We start from the raw sequence: 20063 nt of genomic DNA, 5'->3' as shown, positions 1-20063 counted from the left end.
CTCTCACCCCAGCAATAAAACATAGCAAAATATACATGAATCATCCAAATTCAATAGGCTACTCTAGAGAAAGAGGGGAAATGGACAATAGCCGTGCTGTGAACAATGGTCAAAATCTAGGAATTTCATTATTAGACTGCCTCTTTTAACAAAGCGTTCTCTTTTAGCATCTCTATTGTTATGCAAAACCTAATGTTTGCAAGTTTTTACTTTTTCAGATTTATATTTTATTTAATACAACCCATCCTACCTTAGTCATAAACACTAACCTAAAACAAAATGGGTTTTTATTAAATAAATAAATAAAATAATAATAATACATAGTTTATACATAAAAGCTATTTGTGAAAGGGAATTGAAATCTTACAAACCAAAAAAAAAAAAAAAAAAAAAAAAAACACGTTTTCCTGAACAGTGATGATGCCGAGGTTCACTTTATCATTTTTCATCAGGCACAATATTTAATGGTGTTAGCCAGAATGCACTGGTGGTCACAGTGAAACCTTGTCAATGGCCACATGTCTCTCTCTCCTTCTCCCACACACCCGCGCAGTGCTATTGAGTGAGCTGTCTCTGTAATGGAGTGACGAGCTGGGGAGAGACACCCCCTGAAACACATTTGGGTAATATGCCAGGGCAGTCCCTGTTTATCATGTGATGCATTCATGGGCGGGCGCGGTACATTATGTACATAATTCACTGCTTACATTTGTCAAAACACGGGTTTGTATGAGAGCTAATGATCCGCATGAAATTAATGACGCTATAAAAAAGAAAAATCCACCATTCACGCAGCCATGACAGGATCCACTGGACTTGATAAAGCATAAAACGACCGAGAATTAGGGCAGAGGAGTAATCAGGCCCCATGCACTTCCGGCCCTAAAAACATACACCAGCCAGACAAGCAGCCACACATTAAATGCGACATCTGTTATACCTCATAGTTGATTGTGGTTTTAAGATCATCAAGCAGCCCTTGTCTTCTCCTGTCTCAGACTCGTCCTTTTAGAGCACCATAACATCCAAGAATAGTATGCACTGACGAAAGAAAACAACACAAGACAATGAGAAACAATTATTTCCATATTACATTAACCTACTTTTATAATTTTACATCATTTGAAACTGTCACCAGCCCTTAACATTGTGTGAATATTTAATGATTAATGGCCCATTAGTAATGGGCCAAAATTAACTGGAATATAATTATGTTATTAAATTACACTGAAAGTGATCAATTCAGAGATGCATGGTTTTGTTATGAATGAGACCACATTCATAAGCAGGTTTCTTTATGCAAAATGTCAATGCACTGATCACATGTTCTTTTGTCAACACACACATTGACTTTAACTTGAATTTGCCCTTTTACATTGCAAACTTTGAAAAGATTTTCAACATGGCTGAAACTTTATGTCCTCTAAAAGCCGTAAGTCCATAAGCGGCTGTACATCCTTTAAGAGCACCCCCTTTCTCCCCCTACACTGACATCACTATCACTGAATGATAGGAGTCGACAAACTCACTGCACTGCTTTAATTTCATTAAAAGACATAATACATTCAGAGTGCACTTTATCACCTTTTTATTGTCTCTTTAATTCATTGCACTGCTACTCTTGTGGCACCCATAACTTTTCCCCTGGTGAGTGAGGGATAAGCATCCTGCCATGCGATACAGGCCTAAATGAATGTATAATAAGGCTTTGATTTCAATGGTGGGCCAGGCTTTCGCAGCAAGCCAGGGAGAAATCTATTACTTCACTGCCATTTTCCTAAGTGTTTGTACCCCACCATGACCCTGCCACTTTATCTGTTGGTTTTTATTTTCAGAGTGCATGCTGTCCATATGTTACTCTAATAGTTGCTATAATTCTTGCCCGATAGGGCTCATGTTTTATTGGGCTGGAATAAAAAAAAAAAAGGAGACAAGAATGCATTTTAATAAAATCCCCTTTAGCAATACACTAATGGGCTGACACTGATGTATTTGCATAGAGATGAATTATACTGGGCTGGCTTGACGTGACTTTTAAAATATGATTGAGGAGGTTATTATTGCTGCACTATGTTACATGTTAACAGGTTATTTTAGCACAGCTAGTGCTAATAAAATTCTGAACAAAAGACTTGGCCAATGAGGGCAGCGTTTTCATGGCCAGAGTCATCTACTGAAGGTGCTCATTTTGTCATTATTTCTTCAGCCTTATCCCCCACTCCCCCCGGCTCCAAACGAGGGCAAATGACAAAGTCTTTATAACAAACTGGCAACAGAGGGTGAAAAAAGCCTTTGAACAAGGCCATAGAAAACTTTAGCTTTCTCATCAATCACACAGTTTATGGAGTATTTGTTTTTTCCACCATAGTTTCAAACACCACTGACACAAATGAACAATGAGTCTTCTAGCAGCATGGACCATAGCGAGCTCACACACTTCTCTCTGTTCCACAGACAAATAACACAAACAGATTAGTTTGTGAATGCTTATCTTGGGTTATTTACCACAATCATATCAACTGAATCCGTTTGTAAGCCACTAGGGTTGTAGGCTTTGACAGGGTAAGAGAGAGTATCATTAGAGAAGATTAGAAGAGATTATCAACACTGGAGTGTGTTCATCCCACCATGGGTGCCCAAGGCATCAGCCTACAGAGATAAGAGCCCCCAGACATCGCTACAAATATTCCCCTGAGACCACACACAGCAAACCCCAGCATTTAGTCTCAACATCACCTGCATCTCACCCTCACCTCCACCTCCTCCTCCCTCCTCGACCCACTGGATACGCAAATGATTAACCAAGTCATTCATTTGCTTAACAGATTAGGCTAACAATCTTTAATTAAGTTCCTGCAGCCTTCGCTCGTGCTCATTATTGTTCAACACACCAGAGGCGGATAGATTACATTCTTATATAATACAAAATGTGCAAGAACTGTGCGTTTTTTACATCCATTATGATTTATGGAGTGAGAGAAATAAATACAACATGAACAAAAGAAGTGTGATTACACAGAAAACATCCTAGAGGGGGCTCTCTGAGGTGACCAACATAATGGTTGCCGAGGCGTTTCATAATAGGGGATCCCAAGGTGCTCTTTATCAGAAGCTTCCAAATGGGTGTGAAAGAGATAAGGCTGCAGGCACATGTAAGCCAGGATCATTTGCTGGGCCTCCAGCCTCCTGTGACATATGAACCTATGTAATCTCTTGTAGTACACGTTCAACTGAGAGCACATCAATGGGCTCTTTATCCAAAGCATGTAGAAATCACACATTAGCTGCTTTACTAAATGTTATATTTTTACTACAATGGCAGATACAAGCATTGTATGTAGCTGACAGTCTTATTTTTATTTATTATTCTACTTAATTTTTTTATGTGCAATAGAACAAATATAGTAAGTGTTGGAGTAAAGAAAAAGACGGAAAGCATACAATAATAGACAAAATTCTGAAGACTTGTTCTAGGCACTTTCCCAATTGAGCATGACTTAAATTAGATATGCTTTAGAAAATAGCTGAAAGTCTTAGCACATCTGCATGCTGATGTGTGTATCTTTATATGTTTAATAGCTCAGTAAATAGAAATAAGATAATAACTGTTTTGAAAGAGGTAGGAAACTAGTAAATGTCGTGGCAATAAACAAAACGTCTTCATTCACATGGTCACCTCATATTAGCCACAATCAAAACTCCAGGAAGAGGGACTTTTAGGTGAAGTTCTCAAATTAATAAGTACCATCCTCAATCCAAACAAAATTATATGTTTGACCTAATTGTAGTGGAAATCAATGGAAACTACTAAGGATATTTAGGGAACCAGATATGTTATTACAATACTATAGTGATGCCTAAATTGTTAATTGTTTATTGTAAGTTTCCAATAAATCAAATTAATATATTTATTATAGATATTTTAATTACTGTAGTTATTTCTGTATGCTTTGTTGCATGTGTTGGTACAGAGGACATAGAAAAACAGTTGATAAACTACGCAGTACAAGCCTCCTTCTGAGGGTTCAGAAAGGCAGGGTAGTTATTTTTCGACTAATTAACCTCACTCCAACAAGTGTGTGATGGGATAGCAGCACTGACCCAGGAGCATGTGGCCATCTGCAGATACAGCTCACCACAGCATCACTGCAGTCACCCAACAGATGCTACTGCCAGTCCCTGAGGCATGCAAGTCATGTTCACCACACCTGGATCACACTGATGTATCACCATTCTGTTTGCTTCATATATATTGCAGTTATGCAAAAGCTATTTCAAACCTAATCCTGTATGAAAAGACTAGGCATGTATGTCCACTATTTCATGGACAGAAAAGTCATTATTAATAATGTTAATTTTTCAAACAAACTGAAAGTCAGAGTAAATGTATTAACCGTGACTATGGATTAGAAAGAAACAGTAAACACAGCAACAATTAGACTTCATTTCAGATATGTATACGTGTAAGAAATCCTTTGGGACATATAGAATGAGTTAGTGGTTTTGACGTTGGATGGTATTATAGTAATGGCTTTAAGCAGCAGCTGCTAGAACGACAAGTAGTAGACCACAGGGCCCAAGTGAAAACATGATACCAGTTACATAGCAAAGCTTTAGCTGCTCTAACATGATCTTGCTCCCATCTGAAGTACTTACACTTAACGTAACTTACAGCAGTAGTATGTGGAAAACAATGTTAAAAAATAAAATTTGTTGCTACTGTTCTGTATATCAAGATATTATGAATCAGAATTATCTACACATACTTACACACGCCCGTAAATCAATTTACAATAGCACCAATTTGCTTATCAAATGTAATTGGTGAGGATGCATGATGATATTGAAATTCCATGATTATCAGCAGATATTTACTTTTAAAAAAAATAATAAATCTGTTTCCAAATTATATCATCTTCTGCCAATATTTCAAACTGATTTTGGCTGAAGCATTTACTCTGCTTAAGCAGGGTTTAAGTGATGGTAGCCTCATAATATAATTATATTTTAATGCATTTATAGTCCTGCAGAAATCAAAATTATATTTCTATGCAATGCTAATCTATATAGATTAATTTACATTCACAACATTCAGCAGATGCTATTATCCAGAATGACTTACAGAAGTGCTTTACGCCATATTTGAAAGTCTAGTGGATGGGATTCAAATCTTTTAACAGAACACCACCATCACCCAGTAGTCTTGTATTGTCCTAAACAACTAAATTCATATCAATTTCAATATGACTACTTTAAGAAATTTCCCTGTAATATACCTTCCACTGTAAAAGTATTACCCGTTACTGAAAGAAGTAACGAGGTATATTGATATCAGAATCATATTGATTAAAAAATGTAAGCATCACTTTTTCCTACGCTGGTTATTCTGTAAATAATAGTGCTGCATAATGAACTAAAGATTTGACTAAGTGGGGAGTTATGGGTTTTGATATTTCATGTTTAAAAAAAAAAAGAAAAAAATATATATAGAACATATTGTTAACATGATTTGGTCCTTCAAATTATGCACCAACATCCCTGCCGATGGAGTGAGGAACTGTTGATGTCTGCCCATCAGCACACTACAGCACATCCTCTCAATGAAGCAGCTCTAGCTACAATGTTAATGAGCATGCTAATATAGATATTAGAGTTTGAAGCAATCAGAGATTAATTATTGCAGATAAGAGTTCATTAACTTCTCACTCAAAAGTAATTTGATACCTTATTGAAATCAGGTCATTGGCCTACATGTGTAGCCAAATAAGGACAGATTCATTAGAAAGTGACACAGACACCAGAAAATCGTTACATATTCACTGCTTGAGTCAGTGCTTATCAATTACACAATAAACATATAACAAACAGCTTGAGTTCTGAACTGATATAAAACACTGCTTTTCAACTGATTTTTAGTCTAATATGTTGACCAACCATTGATCAACAACTTTTATCGGAGTTCATCCTTTTGTAAGCTACTAAGAATTCATGTTCAGACTTAAACTTCCCTCCAGTAAAAAATAAATAAATGTTTTTTTAATGCTGTGAACAAGTTGTGAATATGTTTTATGCCTAAAACGCATAATAAGAGAAATAACCATCCAACAACATAGCTAAGCATTTTGGTTTGGAACTGAAAATATGGAAATTCAAAATAATCCCAAATCCCAAAAATGTATGGGTCAGGGCCCACAAGCCCTGAGAGGTAAGGAGAGAGAGAAGGAACCAATTGCATGTACACACATACCGAACGAAAGTGTAGAGTTATATCTACTTACATTTTAAGGCATGGTGTATTCATTTTTATAGGTGAAAATTATTCGTCATTTTGATGAACAAAGAAAGATTAGTTTTTTCTGGGTTTTAATCGATGACCTGAGGTTGACCTTAAAACACAGAAGCAGCACGTCCGAGTCTAATTTAATAGCAAACTAAACAGTGCATAATTGTATCATTATGAATAAACGGTTACTTAGGCCTCCCAACAGACATTGTGAAGAAAAATAAAAGGATAAAAGAGCATACCCTCTCGGTTCACGCGGGTTAAGAGGACTCATTTTTGGTTTAACTGAATCTCCTTGAAAAAACTGCCGCGCAAGTAGCCTACGTCACGTGCTCATGCGCGTAGATGAGTTCAGATAAAGGACTACTGACACACTACGAGTTCTGTGCGCGCTCCATTTCGACAATTCTGGCAGTGTATAAAATACCTCACCTGAAGTTATAAAAGTCTTATTATTATTATTATTATTATTATTATTATTATTATTATTATTCGATAGCTGTTCTCCAGGACTCTGCCGGTAGAACTATTAGCACTGTCTAGGCGCCCTTCCTATAGGCGCGCGTGAATATTGGAACGCAAACTTTTTTTTTTTTTTTTTGATTCACGAACCGAGTTTTTGTTTTGTGTTCGGTTTTATTTTGATTAAATGGGAATCGAGTTGAATAAACTGAAATGGTAAAAAATAAAATTCTACTTATATCCTTCCCTCGACAAAAACATACCGTAAAATATTAAATATTCCTTACACATATTTAGTAATAAAAAAAAGAATTAATTTCGGTATTTTATATTACTAAAAAGAGAAGTGTGATTTGAAGGTTTTAATGTAGCCAAGGCCCAGTAGATTAGCTCAATAAAAGCCTAGACATGTAACACATTTATGCTGAAGATAAATCAGTGTAAAATTATATATTGTGTGTATTTAAAGTAAACTGTTATTAATAGATACGAGTGTTTAAAACAGAGTCGGGGTCACTCACAAAGTCATTCCGGTGTAAGACATTTCTCCCGCTAGTGGTTTTTTTTTTTTTTTTTTTTTTTTTTGCAGACCTTGGTTGATTTGGTCGGAAAACTGCATATCACTCGTCTTTTCTAAATTAAATGTCCTGATGAGAATTACTGGCTTGTATAATCGCACACAGACTTAATTAAGTGACTAAGTCTGAGAACACGGTTTGCAACTTTTTTTTTTTACATTTAATTTGTGCTTATGATCACCATAAACATTGGAGCCCTTCCACCTTCACTACAGCGAAAACCAGGTCTCCATCCTGGTCCACAGAAGGCAATACAGTCATGTTTCCTAACAGCGGAAAGCGGAAGGCCAGGCACATATTCATATTATTGTTATTGTTATTATTATTATTATATATTAATAATAATAATAATAATAATAATAATAATAATAATAATAGTAATAATAATAGTAATAATATATAAACCATTTTTATTGTTATATATCGAAATTGTAATAATTTTGTTACTTGGGCAAATAGAGTACGTTCAGATTTTATAAATTAACAACAATAAAAATAACAATAAAAATTAAAGCAACGGTAATCAAATAAAGGAGGGTCATAATAATATTCATTTTTTTATTAAATAAAAGTGCAATACACACGAATATGCAAAGCGCATTTTCCGGATTCAGACACTGTTACCAAATGAAAGATTTCTTTTTTTTTTCATAAATTAAAGTGTGAAAAAGTAAAGGGAACATCATTCTATCATTATGAGACGAACACTATTTTTTATATTACAAATATAGTTTCACTGTTAAACGTCCGTTTATTATTTACACTGCAGAGCGCAGGCCGCTCAGAGGACCGTCAACAACTGTGGCCAAGGAAAGGAAACCGAAGAGAGTCGAGCTCTTGTTTCCACTGAGCAGAACTTTTTTACTTTTTTAAAGGCTGTTTATATTAATTAGAGTGCAGACCCTCGTTGAATTCGAGTGAAACAGCCCAATGAGAACTGGGGTCGGGGACGAAGAGAGTTGGAGGTGTTAACTTTACAAAAAAAATGAGATATTTGTACACATAAATATTCACAGTAATATTTTCTATTGGACAGAACCCACGCTCTTATTGTACATGTCCAGTTAATTGTCTCTATTGCTGCAAGAGCTCCTCCGAGAGAGATGCTTTAGCTTTGCATCATTTTTCCATTCACACACACACACACAACTGAAGATGTGTTAAAGTATGTGTGTGTGTGTGTGTCTGTGTGTGTGTGTCTGTGTGCGCGCGCGCAAGTCAATGTTTTCTTCTCTTCTTCATCCTCTTCCTCTTCGTCTTCCTCCTCTACGAGCCCTCGCTGTCGGTGTGCGCGAGGAGACCCGGGTTGTTTTTGTGTTTTTTCAGCAGCTGTGTGATCTTCTCGTCGTCGGAGTTGGGGTCCAGTGGCTTGTTGTAGTCGTCGTCCTCCTCCTCGTTCTCCGAGGCGCCCTTCAGCCGCTCGGTCTCCGAGTCCTGCTTCTTCTTTGCGGAAGCCATTTCAGCCGCGTGCCTCTTCCTCCATTTAGTCCTGCGGTTCTGAAACCACACCTGGTCACAACAGAAGAGAAACCGACTTTAATAAACCAGACCTGATCCACATAGAGCAACCATATTATTATGAATAATCCACTACTACAAAACACTAGAAAAAATAATGTTTAATCAAGCAGATGTGCAAGAAAATAGCAAGAATCATCACTATTAAACGAATCAGTCTCAAACACACAAATCAGACCAAAATAAACCATAATATACCAGACTCTCACACTCACAAAATCATCGATAAACCACGTCAGCTCATCGCAAAATAAAAATAACGATCAATCTATAACAGATCTGTTCAAATCACAAGAAAATTCATCAGTAATCAGAGACTTGAGAAAGCAGAGTATAACAAAATCATTCACATAAATCATATCCACTCAGAATAATCGATAATATACAAGAAAACAGAAATAATCAATGACGCAGAATCGCTCTGATCAAAACAAAATATTACAAACGTAAAACACAATTAGTAATAATCCATAATTCAGATCTGTGCAAATCTGCGGAAAAAATCCTTAAACATCCTTAATCATAATTCACTAAGATTCATTATGGATCCTAAATAATTATTCGTTTCATACAAGTCCAAATCAGAACAACATAATCAATTATTCAATACACATTATCAAATAAAGTATAGTAATAATAATAATAATAATAATAATAATAATAATAATAGCAGTAGTATTGTTATTATTATTTCTGTTGCTCTTGTTGTTGTTGCATTATTACAAATATCAATTTTTTTCCTAGCTAAATATTACAATACTTTGTTTTTCTACTGTTGAATATGTTGCGCATTTATCTTTCATTCATATGTCAATAAATATTTGAAACATGATTTTTTTTTTTTGCAAAATTGATAATAAATTATTACGTTTATTCTGACATTATACACACACACACACACAGAGAGAGAGAGAAAAATGAACACGATTGTTCAGCACTTAAAATAAATCACAGCTGACCTTTAAGCTATTTCAAACAAACATATTTCTGTTCTGACTCGCGGTGTTTTGAATTCATTGACACACTGAGCTAGGCTTCCAGCACTAAAAAGGCCTGAGTCATTAAACTGTACGATATTGGATATATTTGTTAATGTTATTATAATTTTACGGGATAAATATTTGAATTCCCTATAAATTATAATGCCTTAAATTTCTGATTTTAATGCGAGATTATTCGTAGATTATATGCCGCATAAAAATGCAAAGACGTGCTGTCTTTCTCGCTCTCTCTCTCTCTCTCTCTCTACACACACATATATATATATATATATATAATATAATGCCTTAATGGGGGTGTATCCGTGTGTACTCGGTGCTGTTCTCTTACCTTCACTTGACTCTCGGTCATTCCGAGAGAGTAGGCGAGGCGCGCGCGCTCGGGTCCCGCCAAGTACTTGGTTTGTTCGAAAGTTTTCTCCAGGGCGAAAATCTGCTGCCCGGAGAATGTTGGCCGTGTGTGTTTCCTCTTCCCATCTTTATCCAGCAGCACGGAGTTCTGATCTGAAAACACATAGAGTAAATACACAAGTGTCATCAGTGTGCATCACCAGTCACATCATATCAAGCACTATATGAAAACTATAGATGCAAAAATCACTAACGGGAATAACACTAACACAGGCACAAGGCAGCAGCAAGTGTTTGTTCCCTAGAGGATGTTTTTTTAATTATTTGTATTTATTAATTTATATTAATTTAACTAAAAGATCTAAAATCCAGAAGAAGGAGCAGTATTTTGCGTGTAACTTAATTGTACTGTGTGTAAAAAAGGAAGAATTACATACTGAGTTATTAGACTGGCACAGGTTAGTGAAGTAAAACTCAACTCAGACCTGGGTTCACTCTATTGTCAGAGTAAGTGTGTGTTTTGTTTTGCATATTTTTCGTTAATCTCTATCATCTCCACCAAATTCATCAGTGTTAAACCAACAGTGTTAGTGTAATAATGTAACACTCTCTGTGTTAACACTAACACTGGAGAATCTGCTGTGTATAAACACTCCACATGAAATATTATAATAGACTATAAACGAAATATGATTAAAAATCACAGCAGAAAAACAAGAGGAGGTGATACACAGAGATGAATGCTCTTGTGCGTTAATGCAGTGATATGTTCGTACTACAGTAGTCTACATGTATTGTAGTGGTATCCCAGCAAGTTGATGGAGCAGCTGAGTTAGAGGATGGATGTCATGGCCCATCAGGTCAGGAGGTTTAATGTGGTCAGATGAGAATGGTTAATATGGTCAGGTCAGGGGGTCTAAAACGGAACAACAATCTAAGCACTGAGAAAAATATAGATTTAATTCTGTTTCTCATTAAGAGAAGATTTATTTTAATAGGTTGATGAGAATCACAGAAATAATCATCAGCAGAACTTGTTAGATACTGGAGTTTCTCCAAGAGGCTCCTTTAGGCCCAGAACAGCTTCACACTACAGATGATTTGTGATGGAGAACTGAAACGTGTTTTATTCACTTCACTTTCAGTGACTATAATACAGTTAAGACACATTCGTTCCTGAAATTCACTGAAGCACTATGAGCACAGCACGGAGCACCTCCACAACGGACATCAGCAACATCAGGAACATCGGCTGCAGCAGACACTTCAACACTTCAGGACATTGGAAACATTTCCTTGATTTGATTCAAAGTGTCTTTTCTACACGAGTTGAGTCAGTGGAACCCTTTCATATTGGGATAGTTTCTTCTTTGTTGTCAGGTGTGTTTTATTATTGAACTCATATTTATTCAAAAATCTAAATATAAAAAAATTTAAAAATGTGTTGAATTTTTGAGGGGAAATTAGAGCAGTTTGTGAGTTTAAAAAATATTATTTTATGCAATGTGTAAAATTCAGCAAACTGCTAAAATGCTGAAAATGCATAATTTAAGATCATTTTAGTGTTTGTGAATTAAACTCATCCTTAAAACTGTACGTTTGTCACGTGAAATAAAGTTAGAGCTGGTCAGAATACCTGGGATTTTTATATTTATGCACAATATTATAATTCATACTGAGGTTATAAGAGTTTACAGGCTACTGTAGTACACTTACGCGGAGAGCAGGTGAACCTGGCGTCCCTCCAGTGGGGGCTGTGGACCACCCCAGGCCAGAAGATGGGGGTCCTGGGGGGCAGCTCACTGAGTGGCTTGGGAGGGTAGCGACCAGCGGCCACGGCGGCGGCGGCGGCGGCTGCTCCAGGGCTGAAGTAGAGGCCGTGGTGCGGCGGCGGGGGACTCAGGCTGCTGAAGCGGGGCAACCCCGAGAGTAGCGCCGCGGGGGAGGTGGCGGCGGGCCCGGAGGAAGAGGATGAGGAAGAAGAGGAAGAGGAGGAAGAAGAGGAGAGCGCCGAGGGTCTGTTTAGGATGTCATTGATGCCGTGCGGCGTGGCGAGTCCGCACTGTGGGGCTGTCGGTGGTCCTGTGGGCGTCTTACAGCCCGGAGAGGAGGCCGGGACCCCCGGGTTGGGCGACGCCGCGGTGGGCGAGGCGGAGGAGGAGAGCGGGTATGACGGGTACAACGGCGCCTTCAGCTCCGTCATCGAGTGCAGCGCGGCCAGAGGAGCGGCGCCGAGCAGAAACGAGCCCTGCCGAGAGCCCTCCATCTGACCCACCGCCAGCATCACCTCTACGTGGACACGACAAGATAATAACGGTATCAATGAAAACACAGGTCTGCAGTCTCAGCAAAAATGTTGAGACTTGTTTCTTAAATATGTAAATAGCGTTTTGATGAAGAAAAACAGTGGGGAATGTAATTTGAAGTTTTAAAAAGTAGAGGAATTTTTCTGTTTTACGTCTTTGAATTAAAAAAAATGTCAATTTTGAATGACTATGGAAAAAACAAAAGAGATACGCCGCGCTTCGTTTGAAGTCGCTGCAATAATGTGGCGATTTTTAAAAAATTATTTTCCTTCGGAATTTCGTGCGCAAAAACGCAAAAAAGCAGCGAAGCGGCACCAGGTTCTTCTGCATCAGCGCAAGTCGAAATGAAGAACACTCATCAGAACAAGGTCTTAATAAAGTCAATAACACAGAATCAACAAGTTTTTTTGTTTGAAAAATTGAAATAGTTTGTGTTTTTGATCGCGTAAAATTCCAGTCCGTCAGCGCGCGTGGCTAATGATCCTCACAGGAGAAATCCAGACAGCTCCATACAACTCTGCACATCTCGAAGGAGAGGCATTTCCTCTCCTTTACTCAGAGAGAGAGGGAGAGAGAGAGAGAGAGAGAGAGAGAGAGAGAGGCTGAGTCTGAATGGGAGACGTTGTCAAGAGTGTAAATAAAAGCGCGGCGAGTCTCGGCGGTTCACTCGGAGAGGTGAGAGATAATAAAACATTTTCATCAACCCCGCCGTCTTTTTGCTGCGAAACCCCAAACTTTTGGTGGATGTGGCTCCAAGAGCAGAGGCGCGCTCAGCACGCGCGCCATTGGACAAAGCACTGCCGTGACGTGGACTGGGGCAGAACTGTATACCCCCCACACCCCCATCCACACCCACTATACCCCCACACCCCACCCCTTACAGCTTTGCCTTCATTGGTTCACTGTATTCACCGCTTTCATTTGCACATTCACCCGCGCTTCTGCCGCCCACTTTTAACACAACAGAACCCTTCCAGAACTGACCCAGTATCTGCTCACCATCAGAGACAGGATACAGGTCCAGAGCTAAACCCTAAACACACCACAACTCCGCCAAACTAGCTAACTCAACAACTCCCTGATATCCAACCCTAACACTACCAATCACTGCCTATCTCCACCAATACACAAACACTACAATAAACTCTAAAACATTAAAAACATAACGGTACTAAATATTAACATTAACAAACACTATTAAATAGCAAATGCATACTTCCAAACACACTAACACTACCAATAGCACTATGAAAGAGTCTGTGCTGAAGTCTATACAAGTCTATAGTTTATACCAAACACTAACAAATACCAAACAATGTAAAACACTGCCAAATACTACCAAATATTATACAACACAATATAAGACTATTAACAAACTCTACCAAATACTACAAAGCACTACAGAACATGAAGAAATTCTAATATATATTTTAAAACACTGCCTAACTACTACTACTACTACCAAATACTACCATTACCTTATTCTTTACATTTCCACTACAGCAAAAACCACTCCACCAATCACCACCACTACCAAACACCACTTATTATAATCATCATTAGTGAGAGTTAACCTTAACATACACACGTTGGTCTTAAAAATAGGTGCAAAACCCCTTAATTCTATCACTACCAAACATTACAAAATACTGCCAAGCTATCAAACACAACCATATACTTCCAGACACTATATAAATTATGATAGTTTTTCAAACACATTTACAATCAAACTCAATAAACCCTCGACTAGCAAACACTATCAAACATAACACTGCCAGACATTAATGATATCAAATACAACCAAACACTAACAAATACAATCAAACTCAACAAACCGTCGACTAGCAAACACTAACAAACATAACACTGCCAGACATTAATGATATCAAATACAACCAAACACTAACAGATACAATCAAACTCAATAAACCTTCGACTAGCAAACACTATCAAACATAACACTGCCACACATTAATGATATCAAATACAACCAAACACTAACAAATACAATCAAACTCAACAAACCGTCGACTAGCAAACACTATCAAACATAACACTGCCAGACATTAACAATATCAAATACAACCAAACACTAACAAATACAATCAAACTCAATAAACCTTTGACTAGCAAACACTATCAAACATAACACTGCCACACATTAAAAATATCAAATACTACCAAACACTAACAAATACAGTCAAACTCAATAAACCTTTGACTAGCAAACAGTATCAAACATAACACTGCCAGACATTGACAATATCAAATACAATCAAACTCAATAAACCTTCGACTAGCAAACATTATCAAACATAACACTGCCAGACATTAACAATATCAAATACAACCAAACACTAACAAATACAATCAAACTCAATTAACCTTCGACTAGCAAACACTATCAAACATAACACTGCCAGACATTAACAATATCAAATACTACCAAACACTAATAAATACAGTCAAATTCAATAAACCTTCGACCAGCAAACACTATTAAACATAACACTGCCAGACATTAACCAAACACTAACAAATACAGTCAAACTCAATAAACCTTCGACTAGCAAACACTATCAAACATAACATTGCCAGACATTAACAATATCAAATACTACCAAACACTAACAAATACAATCAAACTCAATAAACCTTTGACTAGCAAACACTATTAAACATAACACTGCCAGACATTAACCAAACACTAACAAATACAGTCAAACTCAATAAACCTTCGACTAGCAAACACTATCAAACATAACATTGCCAGACATTAACAATATCAAATACTACCAAACACTAACAAATACAATTAAACTCAATAAACCTTTGACTAGCAAACACTATCAAACATAACACTGCCAGACATTGACAATATCAAATACAACCAAACTCAATAAACCTTCGACTAGCAAACATTATCAAACATAACACTGCCAGACATTAACAATATCAAATACAACCAAACACTAACAAATACAATCAAACTCAATTAACCTTTGACTAGCAAACACTATCAAACATAAAACTGCCAGAAATTAACAATATCAAATACTACCAAACACTAACAAATACAATCAAACTCAACAAACCTTCAACTAGCAAACACTATCAAACATAACACTGCCAGAAATTAACAATATTAAATACCACCAAACACTAACAAATACAATTAAACTCAACAAACCTTCAACTAGCAAACACTATTAAACATAACACTGCCAGAAATTAACAATATCAAATACAACCAAACACTAACAAAAATACAATCAAACTCAATAAACCTTTGACTAGCAAACACTATCAAACATAACACTGACAGACATCAACAATATCAAATACAACCAAACACTAACAAATACAATCAAACTCAATAAACCTTCGACTAGCAAACATTATCCAACATAACACTGCCAGACATTAACAATATCAAATACTACCAAACACTAACAAATACAATCAAACTCAACAAACCTTCGACTAGCAAACACTATTAAACATAACACTGCCAGACATTAACAATATCAAATACAACCAAACACTAACAAATACAGCCAAACTCAATAAACCTTTGACTAGCAAAAACTATCAAACATAACACTGCCAGACATCAACAATATCAAATACAACCAAACACTAACAAATACAATCAAACTCAATAAACCTTTGACTAGCAAACATTATCAAACATAAAACTGCCAGACATTAACAATATCAAATACTACCAAGCAAATTTTACAAGTGGAAAGTACTACCAAATACTACCATAATTAAACACTACCAATCAATACCAACTACTACCTAATATGATCATTTTCCAATTCTGCCAAACCCTACCAAATACTGACAAATGTTTAAAAAATGTTTTTTCCAGCTCCTGCAAAATTTCTCAGAAATGGCAAGTGATAACAGCTAAGATAACTTAGCTTCAAAGATTAAAATGTAGCTTTCAATATGACAGTTGTCATATTGTACAAACTAATAAGGAAACTTTACAGTTTGTTTTTTTCATCAATACCATCAGGTAACCACTTCCCTATATTAATTCACTGCACCGAACAATCACTGGATTAGGAACACCTACCTTGTATATACGTCCTTTTCCTTTTTATCAACCCCCTCTGACCATACAGGATCACTTTGTAGTTCTACAATTACAGACAGTTCTCCAGCTGTTTCTCTGCATACTTTCTTATCTCTGTTACAGAGTCTTAAACACTGTATCCACTCACTCTTAGATATACCTACCTCGTTGGTCCACCTTGTAGATGTAAAGTCAGAGACAGTAGGTCATCTGTTGCTGCACAGTTTGTGTTGGTTGTCTTCTAGTCCCTCATCGGTGGACACGGGACGCTGCTGGATGGATATTCTTTTTGGTTGGAGGCTTATATATGGCACCAAAAACGGTTCTTAACAAGCTTGACATTGTAGCAATAGAGGAACCCTTTTTGGTGCAGTATAGAACCCTTTTCTAAAAGGTACTCTATATAACCATTTGTAGCACATTCTACATCAATATGAAGAACCCCTTCACAATACAAAGAAAATTTTCTCTAAAGAGAACCATTTCGTTTATTAAAGAGCCCTTGTAGAAGCATCATTTGTAAGTGTGTACGGTCGTGGTTAGACTGCACTTAACTCAGTACACTCTGGTTTGATGCCAACTTTGTGTTAGTGTGTTTAATTATATTTTAAATCTCATTTAAGTTGCAGAGTTGAACTTTAAGACCAGTGTTATAGCTTTGATGGCATGTTTTTACTGTTTGTGTCTAGGAGCACACGGTCCATTGACAGGGTGTTTGTCAAATTCTTACATTTATCTTTTTAACTGACCTTAATCAAATTATATATACGTGAATGATGATGAAAGACTTATTAACTGTCTTTGATTTTGTCACTTTTTTTTGTATGTTTTCAGGTCTTTAGAGGAGGACCTTTACAGTGATGTAGTATTTGTAGCTTTTTAAAGCAAATTACAGCTCCATACAGTAGTTCGTATTACTTTTCACTGTTTCACTCTTCAAACCTCACTAACTGGTGGTCGGGATAGATGTTCTAATTTCTCCCGTTAAAGTGAATGTAATCCATATTCGTCCTCACTGAAAGAGTCCCTCGCCTTTCTCAGCGGCGACTTACCGCCCTCTGGTGGCGTAACACTGGATTGACGTTTTGATGTTACAGCACATTAAAACAGACTCCTGCCTATAGGGTACAATACAATACAGTAATTTAACTAATTGTTTTCTATTAAAAAAGACCCAAGCACGGTTTATTGGCTTAGTCAGCCAGATTGCCCAGTTTTCAGACATATTTTGACAAAAGTAGAAAGCACATCAATGTTTGATAAAAGATGAAATATTCTGCAATTTAATTACTTTAGGCACATTTGATATTTAAAAATTGTGGTTTCAATACAAAAATACCACCCTCGAATAAAACAAGTTGGCAGCCTGTGATGAGGCACTAATTTTCTGCCATAACTATGTTGTAGCTGTATATTTCCTTATTTTCCTCATTGTTTTGTGCGTGTTCCTTGTCCCTGACATGACTCTCCCATTCTAAGGTGTATCAGGAGAGCATTGCTTTTCATCCCAGTCAAGCAGAGAATGTTTCACCATATTTAAAAAAAATACCTCAACCAGATTCCTGCATTGTCCCAGTATCACTGATAGAAACATTGATTTATTTCTATATATATTTAAACTTTGTGTGTTGTCTTTGTACATCACCCTGATCTAAGCTCTATGGTGGAAGCTTCCAAATCAAACTGGGAGCTGTCAGGGAGACATCTTCATATTTGGATCAGGGGTTATTAGACTCAGCAGAATATACTTGACCAGCTTTCAGATGGGAAGTTTAATCTGGTCCCATTGTTCAAGACACCAAAAATTGCTCCATTTTCAGCATGGTTCCGCCACCTTCCCTGCTGACTCCCAACTTTCCAAAGGGTTGTTAAGTAGTGCATTAGTTGCATGAGGTTCATTGAAGCAGAGGAACGTCTATATTGTTAAGACAAGTGACTCACCAGGACCAGTATTTAGAACCACTTTTGTGATCATGCTTCGAGTTGCACATTACTTCCAGTGAGCTTCAGATTCTCTGTGGTATCACAACACCAAACTTTAGAGGTCGGCTATGCCGCCGGCGGGATAAAATTGAAATTCCACATAAACACGTATATAACTCTGCGAGATTTTATCCTAAAAAAAAATACAACATACCTCGGAAACCTTGAAGGGTCTACTTTCCAACTATACATAGGATGAAACGATATATATATTTATATTCTTGTGAGAGAAGCGTAAATAACAACCGGCACATTTTTGAGGCACAAGCTTTTTTGTTCCGCCCATAGACGCGTTCTGCCATTCATATGTTAACACTATGGTAATTCGGCAGCTACTAGTGGAGGATCATTGGCTGATAATTTGCATGAAAACGCCCAAACACAGAGCACATGTCGCGGAATTGTTTACGTGGAGCTTCGTCATGTCGCACTCACGGGAGCTGCGGAGGAGAGCTTTGTTCTGGAAAATGAAGAGAATTTCAGCTCATCTGACGAAAGCGGGGAGGACAGTGACGAAGAAAGATTTATTTTGAGATGCGGATTGATCCGAAGGAGGGTTTTTGTGATAGGTAAGTGAAATATTTCCTTTCAAATGAAACAAACCCACGCTTCGCGCTCACTGTGTACACTCCGCGAATTCCGGATAAATTAAAACAAAGAATAAATTAAATAAGTATTACTTTGTATATGAAAGCATAAATGAATGTAAAAAAAACCTGCTGTTGTGTAAACGGGACATTCAAGTGTAGCCTGTTGCTAATCTGAGTGTTCATGCTGAGAGTGCTAACACTACCATGCGAGGCTCCAGTACCATAAGTGTGGCTTATGGCTGTATATGTTTAGCCTAGTGTGGTAATGTCATGTGTAAATGGCCTGTGTGAATGTGATAGTGTCATCCTATGTAGCTTGTTATGCTATGTACTGCTATACATAGGTCATATGTAAGTACTGTATTTGAAATACAAGTAATTATTAGTTGTAGTGACTGTTGGCATGTATAGCTAATCTTTGTAACTGCTCAGAAGCTCACATTTCTTATTATTTTTCTTTCAGAAATGTGGAAAATACTCCACCTCCGAGCAAAAGACAACAGCAGCAACCAAGTCTGCAACCACCAACGTGTGTAAACACATGGTCCTTCCACATCTGCTCTGCAAGTTTAGCATTTTGCATTACACAACTCAGCACAAAACTTTGAAGTGGTACAGAAAACTGTTTCTTGGAACAGTTTTCCATGGAAATGTGAACAGTGTGATGTCTACCTTTGCATGCAGCCAGACAGAAACTGTTTTAGAGACTGGCATCTTTTGTTGAACTGACTCAAATATATATATACACACACAAGGATATACAGTATGACTATCTTTAGTATATTATCACTATGTTTACATGTGAACACATTTTCCATTTATTTTAATTCATGCCAGTTATTTATTTTTTTGTTTTTATTGCTTGTTTAGTTCTCTTTTTTTTAAATAAACTGTGATAAACTCTGCC

At 37.0% G+C, this 20063-nt stretch overlaps 1 protein-coding gene and 1 long non-coding RNA gene across 3 annotated transcripts in view; both read right to left on the bottom strand.

The window, feature by feature from the left end:
- Window positions 1–6640, bottom strand: part of LOC136667964 (uncharacterized) — a 97117-nt gene extending 90477 nt beyond the window's left edge. For both annotated transcript variants that reach the window (XR_010795453.1, XR_010795454.1), the window contains exons 1-2: window positions 6526–6640; window positions 941–1041 (exon numbers count right to left, since the gene is read on the bottom strand). This is a non-coding gene — a long non-coding RNA (uncharacterized lncRNA). The remainder of the gene's footprint in view (window positions 1–940; window positions 1042–6525) is intronic.
- Window positions 6641–8049: 1409 nt separating this feature from the next.
- nkx6.1 (NK6 homeobox 1) lies at window positions 8050–18595 on the bottom strand. The gene is made up of 4 exons (XM_066646580.1): window positions 18525–18595; window positions 11907–12479; window positions 10171–10343; window positions 8050–8832 (listed from the first exon to the last, which is right to left on the bottom strand). The coding sequence occupies exons 1-4, from the start codon at window positions 18556–18558 to the stop codon at window positions 8590–8592; spliced, it is 1023 nt and encodes a 340-aa protein (XP_066502677.1). The 5' UTR covers window positions 18559–18595; the 3' UTR covers window positions 8050–8589.
- Between the last annotated feature and the right edge of the window lie 1468 nt (window positions 18596–20063).

Source organism: Hoplias malabaricus, chromosome 15 (assembly GCF_029633855.1).
Source record: "Hoplias malabaricus isolate fHopMal1 chromosome 15, fHopMal1.hap1, whole genome shotgun sequence".
Taxonomy (NCBI): Eukaryota; Metazoa; Chordata; class Actinopteri; order Characiformes; family Erythrinidae; genus Hoplias; species Hoplias malabaricus.
The sequence above is the reverse complement of the archived record's forward strand: the minus strand, read 5'-3'. Positions and strand labels throughout refer to the sequence as shown.

Bases quoted from the DNA above. Each gene is read 5' to 3' on its own strand.
- nkx6.1 (XM_066646580.1), bottom strand. From the start codon at position 18,558: ATGATCACAAAAGTGGTTCTAAATACTGGTCCTG. The intron at 12,480-18,524 runs GTGAGTCACTTG...GTGTCCACGTAG, and splicing joins GGTTCTAAATACTGGTCCTG to AGGTGATGCTGGCGGTGGGT. The intron at 10,344-11,906 runs GTAAGTGTACTA...ATGTGTTTTCAG, and splicing joins CAGGTTCACCTGCTCTCCGC to ATCAGAACTCCGTGCTGCTG.